The 19184-nt window shown below is 30.4% G+C and overlaps 3 protein-coding genes across 4 annotated transcripts; 2 read left to right on the top strand and 1 right to left on the bottom strand.

Annotated features, from left to right (window-relative positions):
* Nucleotides 1–39: 39 nt before the first annotated feature.
* On the bottom strand, nucleotides 40–5171 carry LOC111424319 (alpha-1,2-mannosyltransferase Alg9). The gene is made up of 6 exons (XM_023057818.2): nucleotides 4955–5171; nucleotides 4557–4901; nucleotides 4297–4496; nucleotides 1104–1381; nucleotides 720–1050; nucleotides 40–667 (listed from the first exon to the last, which is right to left on the bottom strand). The coding sequence occupies exons 1-6, from the start codon at nucleotides 5056–5058 to the stop codon at nucleotides 126–128; spliced, it is 1800 nt and encodes a 599-aa protein (XP_022913586.2). The 5' UTR covers nucleotides 5059–5171; the 3' UTR covers nucleotides 40–125.
* Nucleotides 5172–5489: 318 nt separating this feature from the next.
* On the top strand, nucleotides 5490–11941 carry LOC139429948 (putative leucine-rich repeat-containing protein DDB_G0290503). Its single transcript, XM_071196414.1, has 3 exons — nucleotides 5490–5556; nucleotides 5616–6305; nucleotides 9641–11941. Exons 1-3 carry the CDS (start codon nucleotides 5532–5534, stop codon nucleotides 11875–11877), a joined length of 2952 nt encoding a protein of 983 aa, XP_071052515.1. The 5' UTR covers nucleotides 5490–5531; the 3' UTR covers nucleotides 11878–11941.
* Nucleotides 11942–12865: 924 nt separating this feature from the next.
* On the top strand, nucleotides 12866–18498 carry LOC111424404 (YTH domain-containing family protein). Of its 2 annotated transcripts, none has more exons than XM_023057918.2 (8): nucleotides 12866–13099; nucleotides 13245–13269; nucleotides 13343–13498; nucleotides 13556–13681; nucleotides 13855–14061; nucleotides 16810–17244; nucleotides 17300–18099; nucleotides 18298–18498. In XM_023057918.2, exons 1-8 carry the CDS (start codon nucleotides 13076–13078, stop codon nucleotides 18343–18345), a joined length of 1821 nt encoding a protein of 606 aa, XP_022913686.1. In that variant the 5' UTR covers nucleotides 12866–13075; the 3' UTR covers nucleotides 18346–18498. The 2 variants fall into 2 exon arrangements, with proteins under 2 accessions (XP_022913686.1, XP_022913685.1); XM_023057917.2 differs by having other exon boundaries at nucleotides 13837–14061.
* The last annotated feature ends 686 nt before the right edge of the window (nucleotides 18499–19184 follow it).

The raw sequence follows: 19184 nt of genomic DNA, 5'->3' as shown, positions 1-19184 counted from the left end.
TGTTTGGAAAATTCCAAGAAAATCTATTGAAAAAAGTAATAACATTTTCATTTGGTATTTATTTATTTACAAATTCTCATATAAAACATTAAAAAAAAGGAACTTAATAAACAAAGTGTTTGAGCTTATTTTAATTTTCCAATTTTAACGTTTTGCATCAACAAAAAACTTCCATACTTCACGTTTTTCTCACTAAAATAAGGAATGTAAAACGCCCGGAAAAGTCGATGTGATTTTTCCGCGTCCAAAAACTTAAAAACTTTCAGCACCTTCCAATAATCTTTCTTCTTCGAATAATTTGGCTCCAATAAAGTTTCCTTTTCCAAGTCCAAATCGATCAAAAAGTGGCACTTGTTTAGATCAAAATACACACTTGGTTCTTCACGGTTTTGGTCGTTGAAGTGTTTATGGACGATTTTTGTACCATTATCTGACTCTGTGTAAGGAAACGGCAAAATGCCGGTAAATTCTGATTTGATGAATCGAACGTTCCAATTATTATTAGGTAAGAAAAACGAATTTGGATAACGATGCCAATCTTTTCCTAAACACACATTAATTATTGCATTTTCTGAAATTTTTCCTTCAACGGAATAACGATTTAATTCCATCATTATATCCATTGATGCATGGTAATTTGAGTAAAGAGAATAAATTCGAGATAAACCTTAAAAAAGATAATGATTTATTGATATAAATTAAATATTAAATAAATTTACCTAATAAAGAAGTGATAATAAAACTTCCAACCATAATAAAAACCGTACAATCCAAATAATGAGTACCATAAGACACCGTTTTGATAAAATTTAAAACGCGAAAATACAATTTTTGTATTATATCCACAGTTATTGCTCCAGATAAACAAATTAAGGGATAAATCGGGAATAAAAATCGTTCTTCTTTATGAGGTTGTAAAAAGAAGATAAACAACCATAAGAATAAAGGGGAAAGTGAGAAATAATGGGGTAAAGTTAAGGTACTTTTTTGTTTTGATGGAACGAGAATATACGATAAAATCAGGGCTAATGGGGAAGTTAATGCAAAAATCTGAAAATTAAATCAATTAGTTTAAAATTTAAAACAAATCGATTAATATTAACCCAAATTAAATTAAAATTTAAGAAACCATTTATTAAATAATAAGATAACGGTTCAACTCCGTATAAATTTGGTCCAGCTCCACCAAAAACGTTGTATATAAGAATATTTAAAGGGGCAATTACTAATTTTCCATATAACAGACTGTCTGTTATTACCATTGGAACTAAAATAACTCCCGCTGAAATTATCGACCATTGTAGAAAGGTTTTGTACATTTTTTTCATGATTAACATATCTACAGCTAAAGGGACTCCTAAAACTGCCGCAAATGGCCAGCCTAAAACAAATTTTAATAAAAAAATGTTTACTGTATTAAGAAAAAACTTTGTCCACGACTACCTTGTAATGTATACCTTATGAATGAGGTTTCTAAAATAAAAGGAGGGTAGTCAACAAAAAAGGGTATAATCAACTTGACATACTAATAATTATTTGAAACGTTAAAATTTCAAAAAACGTCAATTTAATTCAATTTTTTAGGAGTTTCTAAAGGTTTGATTGATATTAAGAAAACCTAAACAAATTCCTTTTTTCTTACGATTTAAGCAGAAATTAATTAATTTTCGTAAAAAAACGACGTTTTATAAAATTGACATTTAATTTTGACAAATTGTTGTGAAGTTGGTTACAGTTAGTAACATTGAATTTGTGTCACATTGACGTTTAAACTTTATTCAATAATTTATTTATAAAATAAATGTATTGATTCAATTTCGATAGTCGTGGACAAAGTATAGTATTCTACTTGCATATAATAATATACTATTTTTGTAATTCGCGCGGTAATAAAAGCTATTACAGTACTGAAATGGGTGCTGTGATGAGATTTTATACTCTGTTTTTAAACCAGGAGGAGTATTTTAAATTTGTCACCAGATTGACCTTGCACGTGATTGGTTGAATGCGAGGAAGGTTCACACACAGGCAATTTTGAATTTTGATTTTGAATTTGAAGGTTAGGTATAATTCGACAGTTTCGTGTCATTATTGTATATTTTGTGTTCTTAAACCCTTTTTTATTATATTTTGAAATAAATACACTCATAACTTCAATGTTAATTTGTATGTATAGTGTTGACGATAACAAACGAAAATAAATACAATAATAAGTAAATAAATAAATAATTATTAATTTAAATTTACCGCCAAAATATCTAGTGATATTTTCTGGTGATTTTTTCCAGTGTAAATCTGACTTTTGCGTTTACTCCTCCTGGTTTAAAAACAGAGTATAGTTCTAGTGCAAGTGTTAGTTCTAGTTTTAATTGTTATTCAGCGCTAAGTTGTACATTTTTAAGTTTCGGGTTTAGCCCTGTGTCTTCAGACGCTGAATGTTAGGTAAGGTTAGTTTTGTTTACAAACATTAATTATACCATGAAGTATTCTTTGGCAATTAGTAATGGCAATTATAGCGTGAAGTTTTCTTTTGTAATGTCAATTATAGCGTGAAGGAATGTTCGGTAAGGTTAGTTTTGTTTACAAACATTAATTATACCATGAAGTATTCTTTGGCAATTTGTAATGGCAATTATAGCGTGAAGTTTTCTTTTGTAATGTCAATTATAGCGTGAAGGAATGTGAGGTAAGGTTAGTTTTGTTTACAAACATTAATTATACCATGAAGTTTTCTTTGGCAATTAGTAATGGCAATTATAGCGTGAAGTTTTCTTTTGTAATGTCAATTATAGCGTGAAGGAATGTTAGGTAAGGTTAGTTTTGTTTACAAACATTAATTATACCTTGAAGTTTTCTTTGGAAATTGTACTCTGTTTTTAAACCAGGAGGAGTATTTTTAATTTGTCACCAGATTGACCTTGCACGTGATGGAAGGTTCACACACAGGCAATTTTAAATTTTGAATTTGAAGGTTAGGTTATTGACAATTCGACATTTCGTGTCATTATTGTAAATTTTGTGTTCTTAAACCCTTCTTTATTATATTTTGAAATAAATACACTCATAACTTCAATGTTAATTTGTATGTTTAGTGTTGACGATAACAAACGAAAATAAATACAATAATAAGTAAATAAATAAATAATAATAATTATTAATTTAAATTTACCGCCAAAATATCTAGTGATATTTTCTGGTGATTTTTCCTAGTGTAAATCTGACTTTCGCGTTTACTTCTCCTGGTTTAAAAACAGAGTATAGTAACGTTTTATGGAACCAGTTCAAGTTGGTGACATTGGGTCATTAATTTTTCTAGTTGTCAATGTGACAATTTTTGTCTATGGATGTTTAAACACGTTCTTAGAATCGAATATAAGGTCCACAATGATGAGGACATTGAACTCTGAGTAATTTCTCTTATTTTGGGAGGTGTACAAGAAACATTTTTTTTCAGGTGAAAACATTTTGTGTTTTGTCAATTCAAATTTCTATTTTCAACGATTACGGTGTTACCAACTGCTATATACTAGTGATGGAACGGATAGTGATTTTGCGAAAAGCCGGATATTCGGCGTTCCCTTCGGCCGGATGGCCATTATGGTTATCAGTGGCGCCGACTACGGGGGGGCTGCGGGGCTTGAGCCCCCCGGAAAATTGTAAAAGTGTACAATTGTATTGTACAATACAATTGTATTGTAATAAGGTGTACCATTTGAAAAAGTTCAGCCCCCCCCTTAAATATTAAAAAGTCGGCGCCACTGATGGTTATAATTTCTGTTACATTTCTGAAGTGATACCCTACATTGCACATTATTGTGATATTTGAATAAAAATGAAATTAATAAGAAAACTGATAAGATATGTCAACCTATTTGGATCCAAGATACAAAATGAACTTTTTTGTTGCTAATTTAACTAACGAAGAAACTCTAAAAAGAGGATACTTTAATTGATAATTGGTGACATTTCCACAAAGATCTTTCAAGAAATTAATTTTATAGCGAATTTTGAAAATTATCGCTGAAAATTGCAACATCGAAAATTTATCAAAACTTCAAATATTGTTTTCTCAAAAACTATAAGTTATGGATGTCCGTTCCACCACTACTATATACCTATTTCCCTCCATTGCAAAAATTTATTTTATTTTCATTAAAAAAAAAGATAAAAACGCGAATTACAAAAAAATAGCATAAAAAACACGTTTCATAAGACTTAAAGCACTCGTTTTTCAACTTTAATTCGTGCATTTCAAGGGCGTCTTACAAAACTTGTTTTTTAATATACCATTATTACCTAACAGAGCACCTAGTGCTGTTGCAAAAATTGCTAATTCATATTTTTGCATCCACCAAGCACCACACATAACAAAACACATATACATTGCCCAAGATGATGGTAACAACGCCGAACAGGAGATAAACATCCCTGCCGAAAATAATTGAAACACCAAACACATTCTTCCAATGTGGACTCCAAATTCACGACAAACGGCTCTAAATAAAACACCAAACATAAATAAATCAATCAAAAAAAATCAAAGCAATAATAATTACTTGTAAAAGAACACCTCTACAAAAGAACATAATAAAACCAATAAACATCTGATAAAATAAAAAATTAATAAAGGATTAGGTCTTAAAAGACGCTGATAAATTATTCCTGGTACTCCATGAATTAAAAGGTATGTATACGACCTTAAAGCAAACTCAGGGCTATACTCCCACGTTTGCAAACCTTTATCGAATATTAAATAATGCATAGGTTCCCAATAATTATACGTTTCATCGCAATCCGTGATATGCGACCAAATTGCAGCACAAAATCTGGTTAACAAAATTGCTTTAAATGCTGTATCACCACTGGGGTATAACAAATTATTAATTTCTGGTTCTGGTCTTCTAAAAATCAATCAATTTTATAAATAATTACTAAAACAGAACGTTAAACCTACTTTTGTTGTTGTTGAGCCCTTTTTTGAGTCTCTTTTTTCGATTCTTTCTTGGAATGATTACCATTTTGTTGTCGTAATTTTAACGAGGGCGGATTTCGTCCCATATCAAATCGTTTTTTAAACCTCTCAATACGAAATCATTTCAGAATACGCGTTAAAAATTCTCTTGTAAATCCATATCAGTTATTTTTGACAGATATCTGACATAACAACATTTGTAGGTTAGACAAGTATGCTAAAAACATAATCTCAGCATTTTATTATTTTGTATTTATTACAGGGTTATAACACTCTATTTAATAATAAAATTATTTAATTTAGTTTGTTGTATATTATTATAAATAAATTAAAAAAATTTAATATTGATTCTGTAAAATTGGTTGCCTAAGTTGACGTAATTAATTTTATAGATAACTAAATTATTTTGAATATGGCGGGGAATTCCAGAAAAGAATGAATTTGATTGGCTAAAATTTGTATTTATCAACATTACCGGTATTAAGAAGAAGAAGCTAACTTGACCCTTCATTACCAATTTCTTTTAGTTCTTTTAGGTCTTTTAGGCGAGTCAAAAGACATGGATTTATCCGTTTTAGATTATGGTAAGTTAATAAAGACCCAAACAATTTGGTTGTAAATGTATCCTTTTTTAATTCTTAAGACATGGGATCCTTAAAACCAAACATCATGGAAGAAAAGATTTTTCGTTGTCTACAAAATTATGGGTGGAGTTCGTTGCCAACATTTCGATACATAGCCTTAACAATGTTTGAAGTCAATCCAAAAGATTGTTATGATGTCGATGATGATGAAATTTTTGAGAAATCGTTAATACTTTCAATACAAACCATCAACAACAACTTAGCACAACCGATTGGTTGCTTATTTTACAAGAGAAATGTTGATCCTAAGTTTATCGCTGAAAAACTTGAACATTACATCAAAGATTTAATAAAATGCGAACTTTTTGTTGTTACAACCATATCGAACGTTTCAGATAGAATCAAGAAAGTTATCGATATTTTAATTAAAAAATCGAAACCACCACCGAAAGATAATTATGAAGCTTTAATTTATCGTGTTGCAAACATGGATATTGTTCATATTTTTGATCCTATATCTTTAATGGAAGACACTCGTGATGTGTTTTTATGCCATAACATTCAATTTGGATTATTGGGGCAGAAAACTACAGGAAAATTTGCAGATTTTGCTATGTTGGTTCAACATGATTGTGGTGTGGAGAAATTTAAAGAAAGTATTGATAAATATAAACCTGATAGTACAGATTTTGCCATTGCTATATTCAGCATGTCTTCTTTCATTAGTTTGGTACATGGTAACAATAATGGTAAGTTTATTTATTTTAATTTTATTCTTAAATGTTGGGTTATAACATTGTTGTATCCTCATTTTTAAATACATTTCGTTTTTTTTTCTATAATATCTGTCAAATTATTGTAAAGTTGGCAAAATTAATGGGGAGTTTTGTTTTATCATGTTTTGAAATAAATGTCACATTGACGTTTATTTGAGGTTTCCTTATTCAAAAAGTGATCCTGCCATTTTTTTCAGCGAAATACATAAAGATATGTCGTTAAATTGTAATTGTATAAGTGTAATTGTATAAATCACGTTGAAAACTTAATTGAAAAAGACTGGTACTATACTTCCTTTAAAGATCTTCCTCCATTTATCATAAAGGTCATCTTAAAGGTGGTTTTCTTGTTCTTTGTCCCTTTCTATTATGTTTTTCTTCGTCTTGCTTCTCTCTATCTCCTTCATCTTGCTCTACCTGAATTGTTTCGTTTTCTTCTGTCATTTTTTCATCAATTTCGTTCATCATTTGATTAACCTCTTGATCTAATCTTAATTCAACTTGCTCAGGTATATCATCTGAAGAAGATTTGAAACGACTTCAAAAACAAGTTTTTGTGTAGCGACCGTTCCTGGAACGCGACACGGTTATGAGCGGTATTCCCATTACTAGAAATAACTAAAAATCATGGACATTCGTAATAACCCCTAGATATCCTTAGAAATCCTTCCAATTTTTCTAAAAAATCATTCTAAAACTTGGATACACTAAAAAATTCTAAGATATCTGTAAGGATCAATGGATAGCTTTGAAAATGTGTCTAAATTCCTTAAAATTTTTAGAAATACCCAGTTTACTATGAAAGTTATTGGAAATCGTTTCAAAATTCCTAGACATGTTTGAAAATTTCTGCAAAGTCTTAGATAACCTTAGGTATTCTGAGAAATTTTTATGGTATACTTAAAAATCCGTTGAAATCTTTTGGAAATACTAAGAAATGCATACATAAGTGTCTGGGAAGAATTAAAAGTCCTGGACATTCGTAATAATCATTGGATATCCTTGGAAATCCTTCTAATTTTTCTAAAAAATCATTCGAAAACGTTGGATACACTCAAAAATCCTAAGATATCCGTAAAAATCGATGAATAGCTTTGAAAATGTGTCTAAATACCTTAAAATTTTTAGAAATACCCAGTTGACTATGAAAATTATTGGAAATGGTTTCAAAATCCCTAGACATGTTTGGAAATTCCTATAAAATCTTCTAACAACTTGAAATTCTGTAGAAATCTGCAAAATCCTAGATAACCTTAGGTATTCTGAGAAATTTGTATGGTATACTTGAAAGTTCGTTGAAATCTTTTGGAAATCTCCTGGAAATACTAAGAAATGCATACATATGTGTCTGGGAACAATTAAAAGTCCTGGACATTTGTAATAATCATTGGAAATTCTTCTAATTTTTCTAAAAAATCATTCAAAAATCCTAAGAAATTCGTAAAAATTTTTGGATATTCCTTGAAATCTCTAGAAATATTTGGTTATCTTTGAAAATTTTAGGAAATTGCTACAAAATTCTTGGATGTATTTGGAAATTTTCATAAAACCTTTTAGAAAACATGGATATCTATAGAAATCTCTGGAAACTCGTTGGATTCCTCAAAAATCCTGAGAAATTCGGATGTACACCTAATAATAGGTGTGATTATTACAGATCATTTTAAAAAGAAAGATTGAGCTTTAATTAAAAATAAGTCTCATTCCTTAATTTCAATAAAAACGGCTTCCAGGAATTTTTAAATTATCATCTTTTTTGACACTTTTAAGTTATACGAAAATGTAAGTTTTATTTCAACATGTTTTTTCTCAATATTTTTCCAATCCAACCCAACAATTATTATACATCATTGTAAAGAGAAAGCTTTGAGCTTCAATTTAGAATAAGTCTCATTCCTTAATTTCAATAAATACTGCTTCCAGAAATTTTTAAATTAGCATCTTTTTTGATACTTTTAGGTTATACGAAAATGTAAGTTTTGTTTCAACATTTTTTTTCTCAACCTTTTTCCAATCCAACCCAACAATTATTATACATCATTATAAAGAGAAAGCTTTGAGCTTTAATTTAGAATAAATCTCATTCCTTAATTTCAATAAATACGGCTTCCACGAATTTTTAAATTAACATCTTTTTTGACACTTTTAGGTTATACGGAAATGTAAGTTTTATTTCAACATTTTTTTTCTCAATATTTTTCCAATCCAACCCAACAATTATTATACATCATTTTAAAGAGAAAGCTTTGAGCTTTAATTTAGAATAAGTCTCATTCCTTAATTTTAATAAATACGGCTTCCAGGAATCTTTAAATTAGCATCTTTTTTGACACTTTTAGGTTATACGAAAATGTAAGTTTTGTTTCAACATTTTTTTTCTCAATATTTTTCCAATCCAACCCAACAATTATTATACATCATTGTAAAGAGAAAGCTTTGAGCTTTAATTTAGAATAAGTCTCACTCCTTAATTTCAATGAATACGGCTTCCACGAATTTTTAAATTAACATCTTTTTTGACACTTTTAGGTTATACGAAAATGTAAGTTTTATTTCAACTTTTTTTTCTCAATATTTTTCCAATCCAACCCAACAATTATTATACATCATTATAAAGAGAAAGCTTTGAGCTTTAATTTAGAATAAGTCTCATTCCTTAATTTTAATAAATACGGCTTCCAGGAATCTTTAAATTAGCATCTTTTTTGACACTTTTAGGTTATACGAAAATGTAAGTTTTGTTTCAACATTTTTTTTCTCAATATTTTTCCAATCCAACCCAACAATTATTATACATCATTGTAAAGAGAAAGCTTTGAGCTTTAATTTAGAATAAGTCTCACTCCTTAATTTCAATCAATACGGCTTCCACCAATTTTTAAATTAGCATTTTTTTTTATACTTTTAGGTTATACGAAAATGTAAGTTTTGTTTCAACATTTTTTTTCTCAACATTTTTCCAATCCAACCCAACAAGTATTATACATAATTGTAAAGAGAAAGCTTTGAGCTTTAATTTAGAATAAGTCTCATTCCTTAGTTTCAATAAATACGGCTTCCAGGAATTTTTAAATTACCATCTTATTATTTAACTGAGGGTCATGATAATGACGTTACTTTTTTCCAAGCAAAACTTTTCCTTTGCAAAACTACCCAATGCCTGTACTATTACTTTTTATTAAGCTTTCATTGGGATGTTGCTTTGGCAGAACGTAACAACTGAGTGGTGTTTTGTTATATTTACATTGCCATTCAACCTATTTCACTTTTGTTCATACAACTAAAACTCACTTTTTTTTATTGCATAGGTATAATTCCAAGAGTTGGTACAAAAGATGTAGTAAATCTCTTCGACATGGCTTTTGACACTTTAAACACAAACAACGATGTAATAAAACTAAATAGACATTCAATATTGAAATCGACGACGCATCATCAATCATGGAAACACATCGTGGATACGATCAAATCAATAAAACTAATCAGAAACAATACTCGTCTTGATTTGGCATTTCGTGTGATGATAACAATATTAAAAATGACTTATTTCGAATCAATGAATAGCATTAAAGATCATTTAAATGAAACAACACTCAATAATGATCTTTATAACGTCACGGGAAACTTTAACACACCAAAAGGATTATTAAAGTTGAAATCGGAAATTATTCAAATTTATACGAAAGATATCGAATTAGTTACTGCAACGTTAATTGAATTAGACGGTGTTGAAAAACAATTAGTAGTTGAAGATCGTAAGATGTTTTTGTTAAATTTAATTAGAATTAACGAAGAGAAAAATTTGCACCTTAAAAATGTATCAAGTAAAATTGGTAGAAGCGATGGTGAAAGTGATCAGGAAAGCGATGATGATATTATAGACGAAATTTTATTTTTAAATCCGTGCGCAATGATACCAAAAACTTTAGACGAAGTCTTGAATGAGAAAACACAACAAATACGTGATCAAAAAGTTTCCTTAAACAGCGCCGAAAATAACGATTTTTTATTGAGTTACGCCGAAGAACAAGATCAAGCAATAAATTTGTATCAACTAATAATGGGTAATTATAACAATGAGTGCAACGAAAAAATGGATTTCGACGAATTAATGGATGTCGATGTTGAGTCAATAAATGATTCTGAAATAGTACAAGAAATTACAGAGAATGAATCAAAATTATTTGAATTGGACCAAAATAACGACGAAAAAATTAATGATCCCAACAACGATTTAATTCAATGTCTTTATGTGTTAAAAAAACTTGATAATAAAGAACACTTAAACGAGCAAATATCACAAAATGAAGAAAATAAATTAGGATTATCATTAAATGATGATTATATAGTTGCGTTGTTAAATCCCGATATTAAAGAAATCGTTTCTAAAGAGAAAATCGTGATCGTTTATAAAGGCGCAACGAAACCAAGTCAAAATCAAATTTTTGATACAAATAATTTTGACGAAAATAATCAAAATTGTTTGCATAATCCAAAAACGGGGGATTATGTTATGGTGTTTAAAACTCCGAAAGAGTTCAATAGAAATAAAAAAGATCCTGAAGAAACCAAAGAAAATAATAACGTTTTTGAAGAATATCCCGGAGTTGTAATAAATTTAATTGAAGATAATTGCGAGTACAATGTCATTGTTGGGTTATTAAATAAAAATCGTAACAAACAAATTTATATGAAATCAGAGATACGCATAGAAGGAAATCGGTTTTTAACAGTTCCTAATATATACCTTATAAACGAAAATGAAGCTTATGACGATGATTTAGACGATTCGTTTATCATAATTGAAACTTGTAATAATTGCTTATCAACGACCACAACTAGAAGTAAAATCCGTGTAATTCAAATCCCCGATAACAAAAATTTAAAAGAAATTAATTACATCAACATTTTAACTGAAACATTCAATTATTTTAACGATCCGAAAAAGATGCAATTATTTGTAACAAATAATTTTTTAAATCTAATAAATTTAAGTGTAAATAACTACAGTCTCCCAAGAATGATTGAATATAATAAAATTTTAACTCTTTGTAACTGGTTGTATGTTACAGAAGGATTTAATATTGGTATTAACGAAACATCATTAAATTTTTCGATAAATACAGAAAGATTTTTTGAAATTATCAATCGTTTAAGTATTGAAGAGCTAAACGATACCAATACAGAAAAAAACTTAAAAACCGATCAAGAAATCGACGTATTAAATAGAACAATTATTTTGGATCCAATGGAAGAAGAAAACGAATTTAATTTGATTTTACGAAAGGTTCCTTTATGTATAACAGGTTGGGCGAATTCCTGTAATGGAATGGCGAAATTATTTGAGATTTTGTCTAATAAGCGTATCAACGTTTTATATACCGGACTTTTAAATTTAAACACTACTCGATCTATCATTAGTAGAATTAAAGCCGTTCGTGGAATTCCCGAAAATGAGAGCGATTTTTTTTATGATAACTCATATATCAATAAAAGTTTAATTATTTATGCTTTTAATCACGAATGTGCGGTACTTGTCGAGTAATGTTATACAACTTTATATTTATATATATTTACAGATGTAGTTCCAATAAATATTTTCAATCTTATATAAACTTTAAATTTCTCACCTATGCGAAGTTAGCCCCAATTAACAGATTTCGATTAACAATATTTCATTCGAAAGCTTAATCCTCGAAAATTTTCTTCATTACGGTATATACTGTAAATAAGTTTTAGTAACATGATAAATTTTGAATTAAAGAAAACGAATTTGTTCTTGTACTGAGATATCAGGCTTCAAATCTGTAAGTTCCAATTTGTACCTCAGTAACGCTCGTTTTAGTTCGACTCCCAATAAGTTGCGTTTTTTTCTTGTTTCATTTTATTTTAATTTTATTACTTTTGACTTTTTGAATAATGAAAGCTCAAACAAACGTCAGTGACATATTTATTTCAAAACATGATAAAACAAAACTCCCTGCTAAATTTGACAACTTTACAATAATTTGACAGGTATTAAGAAAAAAAGCGAACTGTATGTAAAAATATGCATATTTTTATTTCATTTTTCCATTATTACGTTTTATTAGATTCGTTATTGTTAAAAAAATTAAGTAAATGGATTTTCCTTCCTTGTCTGGTGAAAGGGGTATGCTAATAATTGTTCCAATTCCAACTACACATTTGGCGGGGTTGACGAACATGCGCTGTAGAAAGTCGTGAATTAGTCGTGTAATCGTACATACTGGTCAAATTTGTACGGTTCGCACGAATCTAAGTAATATTAATTAAAATTGTTAAAGTACGGAATCATCTTTTTAAAATTTGTGATTATTCCGCGAATCAGTTTGACCAACATATTTTTTTTTTATTTTTAAATTAGTTTTTGAATTCCAATAAAATTAATAAAATAATTTTGAAGGTAATTATTTTAAACAATTTAATTATTAATTCAACAGGTCAATTTGGCCAACATAAATTTAGTAAAAAAAAGATTTACCCCGGTTGTAACGGTCATGCGCATAGGTTACGAATGTGGTACGCCATTGTTGGACAATTGACTTGATTGAAAGAGTTATTAATTCGGGACCGTTTTTTTTTCGAAAATTAAAAAACACAAGCAAGTACGGTACCGTGGCGTGAGGACGTCGGACTTTCGGTACGTTTAGTGCAATAAAGTGCGTTTTTTTGTGGGCCAGTGATTTCGTGGCGGTACAAAAACAAGTGAAACGGCGTAGTCAATGTCAGCAGGCGTGTCAGATCAGGTAAAATCAACAGTTCCAATTTGACAGTTTTTAACCGTTTTAAATTATGCGTTAATTGTTGTTGTAAAATTCCGCGTTTTCCATTTTTCCTAACTTATTCAACACTGTGATTTTTATTTTATTTCATGTGCCGGTTATGACGCAGCGGATGAAAGGACAGGGAAATCAAGGTTTGTGTTCTGTCACTATTCTTTCACTTAACGTTTAAAACTTTACTTTACGTTTTAATTTCATTTATTTTAGTGTCCAATGGCCCTAAGGAGCAGTTAGGAGCAGGTGAAGGAGCAACAGGCTCTGAAGATTTTGAACCATGGCGATCACAACAGCAGAACTCAGCAGCCCACACCGCCTACAGTGCATCCGTTCCAATTTCAACCGCAACCGATTTATACACAGCAGGTAAAAAGAAATCTCTATAAAGATTTTGATTTTTAATGTATTTTTGTTAATTTTTAGGTTATTATGGCAGCGGAGGAACTTATCCGTATCAGGCTTATGGAGTCGGGGACGGAACTTGGTCGAATGGAACAGATCCCATGACTTTTCTAAGCGGTTATCCTCACGATTCTTATTCTATGGACGGTATGTATATGTTTTAATAAAACAATTTGGTTCAGAAAGTGTTACATAACCTCAAAAAACTACAAATCATTAAAATTTAATATTAAAATTTAGTGCTTAGTCAAATTTAATAGATACACTGGAATTAGACATCATATTAAGTAGTAACCCTTTAGCAAATCTGTCGTTCTCAGGAATGTTTGGTCCATCGACGACATTCTCGACACCAACGCCGTTCGGTCAACCATCGTCTTTCAATTATTTCCCAAGCAATGGCGATTACAACACTTGGAGCAACCAGAGGAAGTACGACGAGTATTATCGCGAACCCCAAAACATCTATCCACCCGCCATTCACGATTCAGCTATCAAAATTGTCGAACAAGCAATGCAAAATTTGGGTAAGAATTATACAGAGTGTCCCATGTAAGCGGAAAAGTACATAAACGACATTAAGGAGCCAAGATATACTTCTTTTTTTAGAGAAAAGATGTAAGAAATTTATCACTCTATAAACAGAAAATATTTTTATACATACAGGGTGTTCTATAATGAAGTATTGACATAAACATATGTTATTTTAAATGGAGTGATATAGTTTTTATTGCGTGTTTTGATTCTACACACAAAAATATGTTGAATTTGATAGAATAGTTTTTGAGTTATTTTAATTAGAATCTCTTTAGCAATTAACACAATGTCCTTTAAAACTGCATTGTTCAAGAAGCAGTCAAGCTAGAAAGTTGAAAATTGGTATAGTTTCTCCTTTTATATCATCGATTTTTTTTTTAATTTTCCATGTTATACAAGACCATTATATCATACCAGACAATTGGACCGCGTTATGCATCGCTTGACTAAGCGATAAATGAATAATGTTGAGAAAAACGGGATTTTCGTTTTCATGACAGTCGTGGCATAAATTTAATCACTAAAATTAGAGACAAAATGATGACGATTCATGTAAAAATTAAAATTAACATGTAAAAACATATCTCATCTTATCCATTTTACAAACAAGTTTCTTAATATTTCTTTTTGTTTTGTTAAAAAGTTCATATATCAAAGTCTAAATCAGGTTATTAGTTACTAATTTACGAAATGGAAGTTTAAAAAGTTGTAAAATGAAATTAAGAACGAAGATTTTTTTTAATCAATGTGAAATGAGCCAAAAAAACACGTTAAAAATAAAAAAATGCGTAAAAGTGACTAACAGTAGATTAACTTCAGTTATAAAACTTCTATTATATGATAACTAACTTCAGGTTTAAAATGTCAACCTCAATTTTGACATATTTGTAATCTTCATTAAAAATCCTTTAAAATGAGTACAAACACGACATATTTATCTTCAATATTAATGAAGTTATGGTCAACTTCCGGTTAAGAACGTCAATTTTGACATATTTGTAATCGTCGTGAAAAATCCTTTAAAACAAGTCCAAACATGATACGTTTAATTCCAATATTACTCGAGCCATAAGCAACTTCCGGTTTGAAATGTCAATGTCATTTTGACATATTTTTAATTTTTATAAAATGTCTTAATATTTGTCACAAAAACAAAAATATAATAAAAATAAATAAAAAATTAAGGTTGGTATTAATATTTAAAAATTAAATTGCTATCTTCATTGTTGCCAACTTAGGGTTTAATGTTTTTTATTCTAACTTTTTTGTTTTTTGAGAAAAGTGCGTCTTGTTTGGACTCATTTTAATGTTTTTTTTTAATAAAGAATACGTCATAAAAGAACAGTATGAAGTTGTCCATTTGTCTATTAAGGATAACTAACTTCAGGTTTAAAATTTCAACCTCAATTTTGACATATTTGTAATCTTCATTAAAAAATCCTTTAAAATGAGTACAAACACGACATATTTATCGTCAATATTAATGAAGTTATGGTCAACTTCCGGTTAACAATGTCAACGTCAATTTTGACATATTTGTAATCGTCGTGAAAAATCCTTTAAAATGAGTCCAAAGATGATACGTTTAATTCCAATATTACTCGAGATATAAGCAACTTCCGGTTTGAAATGTCAATGTCATTTTGACATATTTTTAATTTTTATAAAATGTCTTAATATTTGTCACAAAAACAAAAATATAATAAAAATAAATAAAAAATTAAGGTTGGTATTAATATTTAAAAATTAAATTGCTATCTTCATTGTTGCTAACTTCTTGTTTATCTTTAGACTCATTTTAATGAAGATGACAAATATGTCAAAATTGACGTTGACGTTTCAAACCGGAAGTGCTTGTATTTCCATTAATATTAAACTTAAATATATCGAGTTTGGACTCATTTTAAAGGATTTTTTATGACGTTGACAAATATGTCAAAATTAAAAGTTGAAAGTTCGAACTTTTTGGGTTTTTGAGATAAATGCGTCAAGTTGGACTCACTTTAAAGGTTATTTTATGAAGATAACGAAAGATGATATTTGTTATTGTTTGACGGCGGCTAAACATAACCTTTATTATTTGATTTTCTTACATTTAAGTTAGTTAGACAATTATTCTGTTAAACAATGGACCCATCGACATCGTCTTCCTTAATACTACAGCTGTTCGATGCAAATGATGATAAATTATATAATATTGCTGTAAGAAAAGATGAGTATAATATCACGTCCATATTTCAAGACAAATAAACTATTTCAATTTTAACAATAATCTCCTTTTCGCAAACACAAACGTGGAAAACAAATAATTTCAAAAATAGTTGCTAGATGGAGCCACTGAATTTCATCGAGGCGTCATTTTAATCACTATAAAGTTTGTCCACCAAACCCCCTACTTTATTCCACCAACGAATGACGTCATGAAACTCACCAGCAAATTTCTGATGAAGAAACGGATTCTCGATTAATGTAAGAACTAGATTTTAGGATAAGTGGAGCCATCTGTACGAATAACTTCGTACAAATTTTTATGCCGCTTGTCATACTATTGCATGATGAGAAAATAGCAAAATCTCATTTTTGCAGAACGTGTGGCTTGTCACGTTTTAGCAATAAGAAGCCCTTTACTTGTAGTTCAATGTATCTTGGCTCCTTAATGCCATTTATGTATTTTGCCGTTTACTTGGGACACCTGTATACAAATAAAAAAAAGATTTAACAAAAATTTTTTTACAAAGACTTAAAAACTCCATCTGGAGATGCTAAAGATTCATTGAGTCAACCCAAAAAGACAACATGGGCTTCTATTGCCAGTCAACCTGCGAAGCCGCAATTAACAGTACAGAACCAAGGTTTGAAAAAGAAAGGACCTGGAATGCCACCAGGTCCCATCGTTCCAGGGAAGCACAACATGGATATTGGAACATGGGACACAAAGAATACCCCACCACAAATTCCAGTTGTGAACAACCCAGTACCAAAACCCATTACACCCAGTATACCTGTTCGACAAGGTTGGAATGGCCCGCCAACGAATCGACCTCCACCCGCAGCTCCAAGACCTGGCCCAGGACAACATCCTCAACATCCCATGCAATCTTATCAACCGCCAGCAATGATGCCACCTCATTTACCACCTACAGTAAATTTACCTGCCGGAGCACCAGTGCAAAGTAATTTAGAATTTAATTTATCCAAAATGATATTTTTGAAATTTTTGATTTCTAGTGATAATGCCAACACCCGCACCGACTCCATCTCACCCAGTTTTGGACGAATTGCGCGGTAAAAACAACTATAACCCGTCAGAGTTTGATTTGACGGCTCCAAACGCGCGTTTTTTCGTGATAAAATCGTATTCGGAGGACGATATCCACCGCAGTATCAAGTATGAGATCTGGTGCAGTACGGAACACGGCAATAAACGTCTCGATCAGGCGTATCGTGAACGCGAGAACACTGGTGCAGTGTACCTGTTCTTTTCGGTGAACGGTTCCGGTCATTTTTGCGGTATGGCTCAAATGGTTTCCGCGGTCGATTACAATTCGAACAGCTCCGTGTGGTCGCAGGACAAGTGGAAAGGTCAGTTTAAAGTGCGCTGGATCTACGTGAAGGACGTTCCGAACGTTCAACTGAGGCACATCCGTTTAGAGAACAACGAGAATAAACCGGTAACGAACTCTAGGGACACGCAGGAGGTGCCGCACGCGAAAGGGTTGCAGGTGTTGCGAATTATGCATTCATATCGGCATTCGACGTCGATTTTCGATGATTTTGTGCATTATGAAGAGCGTCAAAAGGAGGAGGATAGCAGGAAACAACCGGAATGTGGGACCGTTATGGGTAATAAATCGGGTGGGAATCATGAAGGTGGTGGCGGGGGTCACGGTGGTGGAAGGGATCATCGCGATCGGGGGGATCATAGAGATCGGGGCGATCATCGTCGTAATCATGATCCAGATAAAGATGGCGGTCATCGACAGGGTGGTCATAGGAATAATGATCACCATAGTGGTGGTCACCATAAGGTAATGTAGTTTAAATCTTTTTTTTTAACGTTTTTGTATTGATTCTTGTGAATTTGTGTAATATTTGTAAAGTGAGTGTTTTGAAAAATAGAATTTTATAATAGTTGATGAGATATCTTGATTTTATTTAAAAAAAAGTAAAATAAAATGTTGTGGGGTTAAATGGGGTTTTATGGAATTTGTCTTGTTTGTTTTCAGGATCGAAGTGACAATAATAGAGGGAGAGGGGGCCGAGGACGAAACTAAGCAAAAAAAGAGAAAATTCTATAAAAATGGCTAACTAACAAAAAATTATATATTAAAAAAAAATCGAAAAAAGCATATTTACAGTCATCAATTACAAAAGATACAATGTTCTTTTTGTTAATCATTATTCATTGTAGCGGTCACTGTATATCTGTTTAAAAAAAAAATAGCTTTTTCAAAAACATTCATTCTGCTGATAGACTTCCAAAAAAAAAAAAAATGAAAAGAATTAGTCCTAATCGTTGCTCTGGGTTTGAGTCTCTTTAATTTATTAATTAAGAATGGAGACTATGAAGAGAAAAAATATTTTGTGTTCCTAGAATTTTTTTTTGTTTAATTTTCATTTCTTAAACAAATAAATCCGCTAAAAATGATTAATTACATTAAAAAAATGTATGTATTTGATACATAACTTTTAAATCATTTTAATTTAATTTATATAGGGTGTTCCATACTTCGAATATAACATTTTTATGGAAAATTTAAATTGTTAATAATGTTAAATATAAAATTTGTGAATATAGTTTATTTGATTTTAGTTGTCACTGAAGATATCTGGAACTCAACACTTAATATTCTATTATCTGTCATATTCAAAAAAATGAGCATCAAATGTGTAATTTATTATTATTCTGCTATGCTTGGTGCATAGATTATTGCTTCCTTTTCTTTGGAGAAATCTTCCTGAGCCGCCAGTTCTTCTCTTCTGGCAATTTTGGCGTTCTTAGCAGCTTCTCTAAACTCCTGATTGTAAGATCCATAATATAGATGATGCATAAAATTGGTGCGAAATCTTCGTTAAAAAGTGAAATTGCCAAAATAATCCAAATAAGCGTCTT

This window comes from Onthophagus taurus, chromosome 6, assembly GCF_036711975.1.
Source record: "Onthophagus taurus isolate NC chromosome 6, IU_Otau_3.0, whole genome shotgun sequence".
NCBI classification, from domain to species: Eukaryota; Metazoa; Arthropoda; class Insecta; order Coleoptera; family Scarabaeidae; genus Onthophagus; species Onthophagus taurus.
Note: the sequence above shows the minus strand (reverse complement) of the source record. Positions and strands in the feature narration are given on the sequence as shown.